At 31.5% G+C, this 12,942-nt stretch overlaps 1 protein-coding gene across 1 annotated transcript; it reads right to left on the bottom strand.

The window, feature by feature from the left end:
• Positions 1-2,707: 2,707 nt before the first annotated feature.
• Positions 2,708-4,391, bottom strand: LOC129315543 (cytochrome P450 89A2-like). The gene has a single exon (XM_054959365.1). The coding sequence runs from the start codon at positions 4,389-4,391 to the stop codon at positions 2,832-2,834; it is 1,560 nt and encodes a 519-aa protein (XP_054815340.1). The 3' UTR covers positions 2,708-2,831.
• Between the last annotated feature and the right edge of the window lie 8,551 nt (positions 4,392-12,942).

The raw sequence follows: 12,942 nt of genomic DNA, 5'->3' as shown, positions 1-12,942 counted from the left end.
TTTCATTCTTATAAGCAGCAGCGAAACATGATATGATTTAGTGTTTTAGCGGGTCTTGGGGGACGAATGTTTGAATTCTCACTAAATATTGATCTATATGATATGATCTATAAATAGGATTAGAGGATTAATTTTGACCTCTATATGAGATTTGGCAAAAAAAAAAAATGTTAATAATGGTTGGGACTTGGGAGCTAAGTCTTATTATATTCTTGCTCTATATAATACATTATCTCTGTCTCAAGTTATAATATATTTTTAAAATAAATTTAATGTTTTAAAATATAAAATATTTTAATAAAAATAAAGTTTCATTGATAATTTCTTTTAATATTGCCTTTACTACATACTCTCTCTCATTAATATTCTTTCACAAATTGAGTATTAAATGAATGATATTTTTTAAAATCTATATTTTTATCTAAAAAAAGTAAAATTATAAAGTGTATTTGTTATTTAATAAATTTTATTAGTATGTATATTTTTAAAAAGTATCTTATAATTTAAAATGAAAAATGTAATTACCTTATAATTTTTTTAAAAAGAAGAAATTTATGTTTTAAATTTTTATATATTTATAATTATACCTTCGCTCAATATTTCACATAAGTGTCTTAATAATGACAATTAACATTTTAATGAATTATTTTTTAAAAAATAATAAATAAAATAAGTATATAGATGAAAAAAAAAAGTATAAATGAAGAAGTTTCATCTCTATATTTTTGACCAAATATCAAGCTCTAATTTTACCACATCGCCTGCAGTGTGCAACCTTGTCTCCCTCTCCCTTTATGAATTACAATTACTGACCATCGTAGTGTAATTTAACCTTAATCACAGGCACAGTTCAATTTAACGCCATGATTAAATGGCCGAAGCAGTGTAAGCTTGCCAATCAAGCCACGGAATTTGAGTTAATTTCAACTCATTAAGGAGTCAAAAAGGCAAGAATTATCATTGACTGTAAAGAAGAAAACGTTAAAATTGCTAAAGGCGTCCGCTTTCATTTTAAAGCCAATAATCTCCATTAGTTTTGTCATATCCTGGAAAATCACGAGAAAAGCATTTACCAATGTATCATCGGGGCGGTGCGAAACTGACACCCCTGACATTGATTTGCTTAAATTATGCATCTTCTTATATAAGCTACCGCCATTATGAAACCGAAAACTTTAATTATTTTTGGGCATGTTTGAAAATTTATTTTAAAAATAATTTTTTATTATTTACAATAAAAGAACAAAAAATTTATTTGACAACTTATTTTTAAAAAGTATTTTAAAGAATAAAAAATAAAATATTATTATAGATAATAAAAAATAAAAATAACTTTTAAATATTCTGTAATTATTGTTATAAAAAATAAATGAGAATAAAAAAATACTTATTTTTATTTTTTTCTCAAAACATGTTGTATAAAATATTAATTTTCAAAACAATAAAATAAAAATAATTTTAAACATTCTCTCTCTCCATCCTTCTTCAGTTTTAACACACATACATACTTATCCTCTTGTTTATAAATCACATTAAACATATTTTTTTCAGAATAACTGAAAGTCATAACCACATTAATTTTATTTAAAATTTTATTAAATTCTTAACTTTACTTTTATTAAATATATATATTTATTTTTTTATTGATTATTAACACAAATATTGAACGAAATCAAAGGAATAATGTAATAAAAAAATAATAACATATTTTATAATTATGATAAAATATGTCATTTATATCTCCGATATTGGAGAAAAATAAATAATGAAATTAAAAAAAAAGTGCTTTCTTAATTTTAGTAGTTGTGAACATTGCATGGTGTCTTTACACGTCAAAGTTTTGTGGGGGAAAAAGAATGGCGTATTCACGCACTCAAATATAAAGCTGCAGTGTAAGATAAGTACATTTAAGTATTTATACAACTCTCTCTCCGTCTGCCGAGGTCTCATATAGAGGTCAAAATTAATCCTCCAATCCTATTTATAGATCATATCATATAGATCAATATTTAGTGAGAATTCAAACATTCGTCCCCCAAGACCCGCTAAAACACTAAATCATATCATGTTTCGCTGCTGCTTATAAGAATGAAAGCATCATCTACTATCAAATATCTATATTTATATTTGATAATAAACTATTATACTCCATTGGTAGGATACTAAAACGTAACTTTTAGGGACTCAAGTTTATCTTAATTATTGATTTGATCTTCTAAATTTAATTTTTTATCAATTTGGATCCCTCATTTTTTTTAAAATGATCACGTTAATTTTTTTAGTATTAAAATACAATTTGACCTTCAAATTAATCTAATGTGCAAAATATGTTGATGACTTGACATGTATATACAACTAAATGAAAATAAAATATTCCATAAATCAATTTAATTGTAATTAATATAGTCCATAATGCTGCATTTTATTTTTTTTATTCTTGAAAATTTTTGAGTCCCTTTTTCTCCTGTTCAAATAATTACATTTTTTTTATTAACTTACGTAGTTTCCGTCAATATTTCATTATTTGTGTTAGCAGAATTTATAAACAGTAGTTTCACCTTTTTGTTAAATATTAAATAATAAAGATCAAATCTATAACTAAGAAAAATTTAAGGGACCACCTCAACAAAATTTAAATTTAATGAATCAAAAATAAATACATAGAGAAATCAGCACACATAAAAAAAAAAAAAAAAAGAACCCCCGAAGTATCATGATATAGGCATTATAAAAGTAAAGGCATTCTACCAGCCACACGTTGGGAACAATATTGATATTGATCATACGAGTCCCATAACACCATGAAGCATTAAAGTTCCACGCGATAGGGTTTAAAGCCTGGAAGACAAATGAACTCGTAATGGATTTTTCATTACCGTAGTGAACTCCGGTTTTTCAGACATATCAAGGTCACCAACATTTGCAGGCTTCCTCCACTCGAAATTCCAAACCAGATTGGCCACAAAGTACTCCAAATGAAGCAGAGACAACTGATAGGCCGGACACATCCTTCTTCCTACCCCAAAAGGCATCATCTTTATCTCTTTGCTTCCCGTCAGGTCAAATAATGCTTCACCTGCATCACCTTCACTGCTCAGGAACCTCTCTGGCTTGAACTCCATCGGATTTTCCCACTCTTTTGGATCCCATCCCATCTCCGCCACCATGAACGTCACAATCCCATTCTTGGGCACCAAGTAACCATTCAATGCCACATCCTCCGTCACAGCGTGTGGTAGCCCAAGATGCCCAGGTGGGTGACGCCTTAATCCTTCCAAAATTACAGCTTTCAGGTATGGCAATCTCGTCAAGTCTTCCTCTTTTACTTCCTTGTCCTCTCTCTCACCCACCACGTCCCTTATTTCCTCCACAAGCCTTTGTTGGATGTGTGGATGCTTCACCAAGTTTGCCATGATCCATTGCAATGCCGTGGAGGTCGTGTCCGTCCCTGCGTTCAGAAACTCAGTACACAGGGAAACGAGTTCCCCTTCCTCAAGCTTGCGATTCTCCTCTGGCAACTGCAAATCCAACAACGTACCCACATATGACACTGCAACTTCATCTCCCTCGTCATTGTCCTCCTCACCTGTTTGGCTCATCTTCTCTTCCTTGGCTTTCTTTCTCTCTCTTACTAGCGGAATCAACACATCTTTTCGTGCCTTAAGAATTTGGAACAATTCCTCCCAACGCTTGTGGAACAATATTCGGGTAACCCTTGGCCACAAATTCAGCACAGCGAATCTGTTTAAATTCAAAAGTAAACGACGCACAACACATTCGATATCCTTGATTTGCTTGTCGTCTAACCTATTACCGAAGCACATGAACGCCAGCAAGCGGAAGATAGCATGCTGGAAATGGTCGATGACCTCGATAGAATTGCTGGATTCCGAATCAGATTTGAGGGCATTGAGAAGCATGTGCAGAACACATTTTCGGGTAGCCGAGAAGGCTTTTATCCGGGTCGGTTGAAGCACCTGGGAAGTGAGGTTGCGGCGGAGCACGCGCCACGTTGGACCGTAGGGAGCAGTGTTGATGTTGTGTGGGTTCCTGGAGGTGATCTTAGCGCCAGATAGGGACATGGGACGGCTAGAGAAGACGGCGCCGTTTTGAAGGAGGGCTTGGTGGGCGAGAGAACGATCGGCTATTAATATCGCCGGACGAGAGCCGAAGGGGAAAGTGAAGATGGGACCGTACTTGGCACGTAGGTTTCCGAGAACAGATTCGAGTTCTGATAATGGCCTGAACAGAACAGCAGGAGAACCGATGATGGGAATGCGGGGAGGGCCGGGAGGGAGGGGAGGGGAGCGAGATGGCGAGAGAAGGTTGAAGAATGCTCGGACGACAAGACAGAAAATGATGGAAACAACGGCGACGAACCAGGCATTCATGATTATTTGGTTGAGATGGATGGTGAGTATTAGTGAAGAAGCCAAGTGAGTGTATGTGTATATATAGAAAGGAAGATCGAGATGCATGAGAGGGATTCGAATCAAAGTAAAACTCCGCTTGCATGGTCTGCCCCGTCCTTTGTTGTTGTATTATTATATTACGTGGACCAAGGAAACACAATCCGCGTGTGTTTTTTTATTCAATTAATAAATGCAACATATCTTTGTTTTTTGTTTTTGTTTTTGTTTTGCCACAATAAATGCAATGTGCCAGTGTTGTATTATTGTCTTTTCTTCCATCAATCCTCTTGTACATACGTGAAAAGATACGAGGTTTTTTTTTTTTATTTTTTTCTTTTTGGGAATAGGGCAGTCATTAGATTTGATTTTTAGAGGCTTGAGTGCTTTGGTTACTGCGGGCTTCAGTCGTCTACGTTTGGATTGAATTATATATGAATATATCATATTTGAAGAGTACTCACTTTGTTTTCACTAAATTTATAGAGATAGACATATAAGAAACCTTAGGATAAAAGGTTTAAAAAAACAGAACAGCAGGAGAACCGATAATGGGAATGCGGGGAGGGCCAGGAGGGAGGGGAGGGGAGCGAGATGGCGAGAGAAGGTTGATGAAAGCTCCGACGACAAGACAGAAAATGATGGAAACAACGGCGACGAACCATGCATCCATGATTATTTGGTTGAGATGGATGGTGACTATTAGTGAAGAAGCCAAGTGAATGTGTGTGTGCATATAGAAAGGAAGAGCGACATGCATGAGAGGGATTCGGATCAACCAAATACTCCTCTTGTCCAAGCCGAGATTGAAGATTATATTTATCAATCATTTCGTTAAATTTTTACCATGATTTTTTTTATTTGTCCTGCATTAAATGTTAAAAAGATAAAATATAGTATTAAAGTATATATATTTAATTAAAAAAATAAAAAATTATTACATTTGTATATAAAGTTAATTATTTTTAAATTTTTATTTCGTTCCAATAAAACATATTAAAAATAATTTATAAATACTACCAAAAAAGTATAATACATCTAAAATAAAGGAAAAATCACCCAGAGGTCCCATAGAGATTCTAATTTTTGAAAGATACACAAATAGCCTAAATTTCCATGAATTTTATTTACAATTAATTTGTGATATATTTACTCAAATACCCTCCTTTAACAAATTTAAAAAAAAAAAAATCTTCCCCATCGCCAGCCTCTCCTTCGCTCATCCCTGCAACTGCAACACACTCTTCGCTGGAGAACACAGGCCATTGCTAGAGAAGCTCCTCCCACTCTTTCTCTATCCCTCTCTACTCTTCATTCATATGAGACTCATCTATAATGGACGTGAAGCCAAATGGCTTCGCTCTGGAAAACATTAAGATAATGTTTGAAAGTTTTTTTGTTTTTTAAAGATTAAATAGAATGAGATGGGATGGGATGATTAGAAATTTTTAAAAGAGACTGCAATGGTTTGGGATGGCCTTCATTCCTTGCCACATCCTAAACTCATATTTTTTGACCTCTAATTTGGGAGTCGAGGGTACAATGATATGATAGAAATAACTTTCTTACAAAATTATCATCATCATCCTTCTCACCCGTCTCACCCTTTCACTTCTCCTCATCTTAAATTAAAAAATATAATTATATTTAATTTAAATTTATTAATTTTATAATTATTTTAAAATAATGAATAAATAAAATCATTTTTTTCTTTGATAAAACTTTCAAGTAATGGAATATTTCATTCCATTCACCTTATTTCACTCCATGCCACTTTACTACGTTTCATTCCATCAATGATACTGTTCTTTTTCATTTCAATATATCCTCTTAAACATACCATAAGGGAAGCATACAGCTTAAGCTGACATGAACTCTGCTTGTAGAGGAAAGGCTCCCTGGAGCCAATTGTAGATGGCTTAAGCTGCGGTAAATCGCTGAGTTTGGGAATTTGTTTGAGATTAAAAAACAAGTAATTTTAAGTAATTTAGAGATTTTATGAAAAAAAATAAACATTATTTTAAGTTTAGTTACAATAACAAAAAATAATTATTAATTAGTTATTTTTAAATTTTATGATATTTTTCTTAATTTTTGTTTTATAAAAATAATTTATTATTATATTATTTTAAAATTTTATGATATTTTTACGTATCTCTCTTCTTTATAACACTATCTCTCATTATTTTCAAAAATTATTTTAAGTAACATATAAAAATAATTAGAAATATGCTTTTTTCAAGATTCTGAATATTTTAAAAAATTTAAATAAACATAATAAAAACTCGCAAAATAATTTTTTTCAAAAATAAGTAATGTTTTTTTCTATAAATAAGCTAAAACAAAGTGCCTTTGTTCATATTGTGGGAAGACTATACAGAAGATAATGGCTGTCTTTTTCTTAATTCGGATGAAGGACACATCATCAAGTAACGTGAGGTATTGTTGCAGGAGAACTTGAGGGGAAGTGAGCTGTGAAGGGAAGAGAGCGATATGATGCCTGAAGCCATCAAGGGGTGAAGAGAGTTAGAGAAGAGAGGAGAGCCGAAGTGAAGAGAGCAGAGCCACGAGCTCGCCGCGCGTGGTCCAAAACACGAACACGAAGTGAAAGAGGAGATGAGAGCGAGCGAGCAATGTCAGAACTCAGACGAGGCCACGAGGGAGACGAGAGACATTGGTGTGCGGTGCCTAACTCAGATGAGGACGGGAGATGCTTGTGCGATGGTGCCTAACTCAGACGACGCCATTGGACTCGGTTTCGATGCTCCGCACCAAAACACTGTCGTTTCAGTGTTAAATTTTTTCTTTTTTCTTTTTCAAACTAAAAATTGTTACTATAATAATAAATAAATATTATAAAATAATTATTTTAATATTTAATAAATAAATAAATTTAACTCGTTAAAATTTGATTTAAATAGTTTATATATAAGTTTTGACTTAAATAGCTTCGAACTATACTTCAAAAAATTAAAAAAAGATAACCTGCACAATTTAAAACAAGGGTTGGTTTTAATAAAATGAACTGATTTCTCATAATATGATAAATAAATGTTTAAATTGTTATTAAGAGAAATGTCTATATTTAATACCTGACTGTACTTTCAATAATATTACTTCTAATAGATGAACATCTATGCAAAATTAATAAAAGTAAAGTTCTATTTCTAGTTTTTTCAGTACAATTCTAAATTGTTCAGGCCAATATTTCTATATGAACTGTTTAAATTAAATTTTAAAGAGTTAAATTTATTTATTTATTAATTAAATATTAAATAATAATTTATAATATTTATTTATTATAATAATAATTTTATGGTTTAAAAAAGGAAAAAGAAAAAAAAAACCTAACGCTAAAATGACAGTATTTTGATGCTGAGCTTTGGGGATGAGCATCGAAACTGAATTACACACGCTGTTAATGGAAACTGGAGTGGCGAGGATGATTCAAAAAGGCGAGAAAAAGGAGACTACTAAGTTGAGGGTATTTTTGTAACTGTACAATAAAATTTATTTATAATTTAACAATTTGAATCTTAGCAGTTATTTGCAATTATGTTATGGTTAGTAGGACTGTAGGAGAGAAAAATGAGGGGGAGAGAAAAGTGAGAAAATATTTTTCTATGTTTGGCTAAAAAAAATGAAGAGAAGAGAAAAGTAAGAGGAAAATAATATGTGGAGCCTATATATTTTTACTTCTAACTTTCTTTTAACTTTTTTTCTTTAAATATGAAAAAATTTAGAAAGAAGATTTCATTTTTAAATTTATCTATCAATTTTTCGGTTGCTGCCTCTTGCTTTCCTATATTTTTATTATGATATTTGTAGTATAGTTACATTTTAATTGTCACATCCTAAAAAGTGTCACATAATACAATCACACATAATTAGGAGTAATTATCACTCAATTCATAAATATTCTCATTAGGGTCACAATACAGATAATTATGTGCCGTTACTCACTATATGCATGATCACACCTCCCTTATATCATCCTTATTCCTCTAACATGAAACTATAGGCTATAACATAATAGAATAGTCTATATTCTATAACTTCCCTAATTTAAATACTTGTGAGTGGATTACTCGATCATGGTGTACCTAACTCACTTATGAAATATGGTTTTCACCATTTCTCACACTATGGGGTGTCATATACTCTAGGCTAGCTTCGATAGCTAGTTAGGTTCAAGTCCCTTGTTGAACTAATGAGATAATTCCTCATTGAACAAGTGAGATAATATGGATATAATCAATCTGGCAAACCATCACACAGATGGGGTCTTACCACATAGATTTTATCATCTACTCCTCTTTCTACTTATACTCCCACCTCTTAAGATCATGCAATGTATATTCATGCAATAATTCACACTTTATGCGATTTATGGAACTTCATATTTTTAGTTTCATTGAACTTCATCATTACATAAATCATTAAACTTCTTAAACACATTTTCATAGAACTTCAAACCAAATAAGTCATTAAACTCTAATTTTACAATCATTGTATTTCACACTTTCAAAATCATTTAACTCCACTTTTTTAAACATCATTGAACTTCTTATAAACAAAAATTCATGTTACTTCTTAAATCACAAAGTCATTGAACTTCCAATAAACACAATACGAAAATCCATCGGTATTATTCTCAAAGAATTTCACATCACAAGGTATAAAGCTCACAAAAATCAATTTAGTGGATTTCCTAACCAATCAAGCCATACTTGCATTTCATTTTAATTTATACATTTCAATGATCAATTATAAACCCATAAACTAATAAACACACAAAAGTATGAGATAAAATTTTTTCAGTTACCTCAAACCTTTAAGATGTCAAAGGTTTAACCCCTCAATTATTCACTCCCAAAGCTTCCAAGAAGTTTGAATGGTGTCGAAAGTAGTTACTTTACAAGCATTTACCATGCAAAACATCAAATCTATTTTTAAGCTATTTTTTTCACTAACACTTTAACATTTCTTAATACGCAAGATTTATTCTTGACTCATATAAAAGTATCAATAAGGTTTCTTAGCTTGTTTTAACCGTAATTAATAACATTGAGCTCTTAAATGGTAATTAATAAAACCACATTTTTTCAACCACCATGTTTATGAGAATTTTGAAAATTTAACGTCCTTCAAATATCAATCATCATAAAACCATAAATACTGAGTTTACTTAACTCAATCTACTCCCATTAACTCTATTTAAGTCAATGAGTTCGAACTCATAGCTACTATGGATTGAAAATTACTATTATAAATCAAACTCTAATTTCTACCATCAAGAAAAATGGAAGAAGAGAGAAAGATTTAAGTAAGAAAGCTTACCTTTGGTGTTTATGAGTTCTAAGTTACTCCTATAAGTCAACTTCTTCAAGCCCTAGCTTAGCTCCTTTCATCTCTCTCTCTCTCTCTCTCTCTCGGTTCCATTTATTTTCTCTTCTCTTTTACTTCAGTTTCGCAACTTACTATAATAAAAATTTGACCATGCGCCGTGATAGATGCACAATATGCCACGGAGCATCGCACAGAGAGCCTCTCCCAGGTGTGTTGTTATACATGCGATGCGGCAACTCATCCACAAGCCACGACGCGTGGCACAAAATTGCTTTCATCAGAAATTCTTCCTCTTCCATTCTTGGGTGACCTGATTCTTCTTCGGACCTGCGTTTAGAACTAAAATTGAGACCAAACACACCGGTTAGGCCTTTCTGACCACACACCTTATTAATATATTTAATTAGTCTATTTGAGCTTAATTAACCTAATTTAAAATTGATGATGTTGCATAAGAGACCCATTTTAGGGGGAAACTGTAAGAAACCCATTTTGAGCTTTATCCCCCACCTTCATCCCCTGATCGTCCCTAAATTTTTGAATTCAAGAGATTATAAATTTAGCCAACAAAGATACAAAAAAACAAGGCACTCCTATTTCATTATAAATTGAAAATGCAGTGGCCCATGTGTCTAAGTTGGAAAACATTAATTAGCATAAAACCAACAAACCCAAGATCTAGTATGATAAATTATCAAATTGTAGCACGCACCATCTAGTGCACTACATAGTACACTATCTGGTTCATCCATCACATACACATCGTGGTCCACTAACTAATGTCTAGTCTTCCTTCTGTGGCCCCTCCCATTACTATTTCTTTGCAAGATGCTAATGATAGATTTAATTACTTGACTAGGTGAGTTTGTTTCGTGATCATTAACTCACCAATTTCCACCACGCTCAAACTCACTCCCTCCAAAACATCTCTTCCACTTGATGGAATAGCTTGTAGTCCTTTACCCTTAAATAGCTGCTTGTTAAGGTCCTAAACATTGAGAAATCACACAAGCAAAGCTAGATGTGGACGTCTGTTGAATGAGATGCAGCACATTTAGATCCGCATGCTTCTTGTCATTCATCATGAGTACTATAATCATCTCTTAGCACAACACGAGTTCAAAATCCCATCCATGAAGTTCAAAATCCCTAATACTCATCCACCCACTCTACCAAGAAGAAAAAGAAGAAGAACAGATGCTAGTGTGTGGTGAGACAAGAGCGAAGAAGAATGAACTTGTTTCTAGGGGTGAAAAATAAAAGAAGGGAAATGGGATTTGGATTTAATGGTTGTATTTAGAATAGGCATTGAATGCTTTCATCATCTAAGCCATTGAAATCTAAATCAATAGTTTAAATACACTCACTCATTCACTAATCTTAAGTGAAGTATAAATTTATAGCTATTAATATGAATTTTAATGGTTTAGATGGTATAAGTACTCAATGCTGGTACTAAGTACAGTCATCAAATCTAAATCGAAGGAAATGCCACATGGCATGCCACCTGATGATCAAACATTTGATTTAGAGTTTGGTTTAGGTGTTTATCAATGTGATGAGATTAAAATAAAAATTTATAAAAATTATAAAATAATTTTAATAAAGTTTTTATTTTTAATATGGTCTAGATTTAATTTAAAAATTTTAATTTAATATTAAAATTTTTATAATTACTACACATTGACTATCCATATGTGCTTTGTATAGTCTAGATTAACACAGATTAAATCTAGACTGTGCAAAGTGCATCTGGATAGTCCATATACATCAATTGAAAAAAATTAAAATTAAATTGGACCCTTCAAATTAAATCTAGACCATATTAAAAATAAAAAAATATTAAAATTATTAATATATATTAATGGTTTAAATCTGGACTGTGATAAGCACCCAAACTGAGTCCTTTGATTCGTGAGTACAGGGTAAAGTTGCCACGTTTTAAAAGAAATTGGGATAATATGGTGCCTTTTATTTTAGGGTATCAGGTAAAAACACTTACCCTAACTTTAACCCACAAAGCTGTGAATTCATCTTAGTATCCATCATCTTTGATAATATTTAAACTATCTAAATTTAATTTGTATTGTTCAGATTAAATATTTTTCATTTATATTATACTTTAATTTTATTAAAATAAAAATTATAAATTTTTTTATAAATCTACTTATCTCTAACTAGGATAGTTTATATTTAATTTAGATAGTTTAGATATAATAATGAGAACCTTTTATAATTTTTTTTTATAAATTGATTGTCTAGATTTGCTATATATCATCTAAACTCCAGATCTAAAATTTTTACTAATATTTTTTTTAAAAATATCAATTAGAATATTATCTTTATTTTTAATATTGTATTTATAAAAATAAAAAGTATAAAAAATTTATTATTAAATTTGCATTGTACAAAGTACACTTGAATAGTTAAGTTATAAAAAATTTTAATATTAAATTGAATCATTCAGATTAAATCTATATTGTCCATATCTCTAATAAACATATTTATTAAAAAAATTTATAAATTTCTAGTTTAATGAATATAAAATACAAAAATAAAAACTTTAAACCTGGACAGTCTCTAGGATGGATCTAAAGTCTCATGTATAAGGGCAAAGTTTCAAATTAGACAAAATATGGGGGACTAGAAATAGTTTTATCATTTTTTACAAAGAAAAATTTAAACCGAAAATAAATATTGTTGTGTTGTGTTTGGAGGGAGATGGAAGGGAAGCACCACACGTGCCCCCAAATTTGTCTCAAACTTTCATCTAGATGTGCACCCAAGACCAACCCTAAAGCTATTGGTGTTGTATGTGACTTGAACTTTGTCTAGAAGATGCAGATGGCTTTTCTTTGCTATGCACCACAAACACAGCAAATTAAAACAGACATACAAGGACGAGTAGATGAAGGGATTGGAAAAACAACTTTTCACATCCCAAAAGCACTTTCTCACTTTTGGAATGTGAAAAGCTATTTGAGATAATTTTTTCAAAGCAAAAGGACTTTAGGAAAGGACTTCTAAAATGGGTTAAAAGTATATTTTCCCAAAGCTCCATTATTTTCATTCTTGTTGTGCGCAACTGAAAAACCCTAAGTGCTATCAAACTTTTTAAAATAACTAGAATGTAATTGAGTACATCCTAGGTTATTAAATTTCAAGAGAGCAAGTTTAAACAACC

The sequence above is a fragment of the Prosopis cineraria genome, unplaced genomic scaffold (assembly GCF_029017545.1).
Source record: "Prosopis cineraria cultivar Desert tree isolate PC_DT_omini unplaced genomic scaffold, ASM2901754v1 PC1, whole genome shotgun sequence".
Classification (NCBI taxonomy): Eukaryota; Viridiplantae; Streptophyta; class Magnoliopsida; order Fabales; family Fabaceae; genus Prosopis; species Prosopis cineraria.
Note: the sequence above shows the minus strand (reverse complement) of the source record. Positions and strands in the feature narration are given on the sequence as shown.

Coding starts and splice junctions, on each gene's coding strand:
- LOC129315543 (XM_054959365.1), bottom strand. CDS start 4,391: ATGAATGCCTGGTTCGTCGCCGTTGTTTCCATCATTTTCTGTCTTGTC.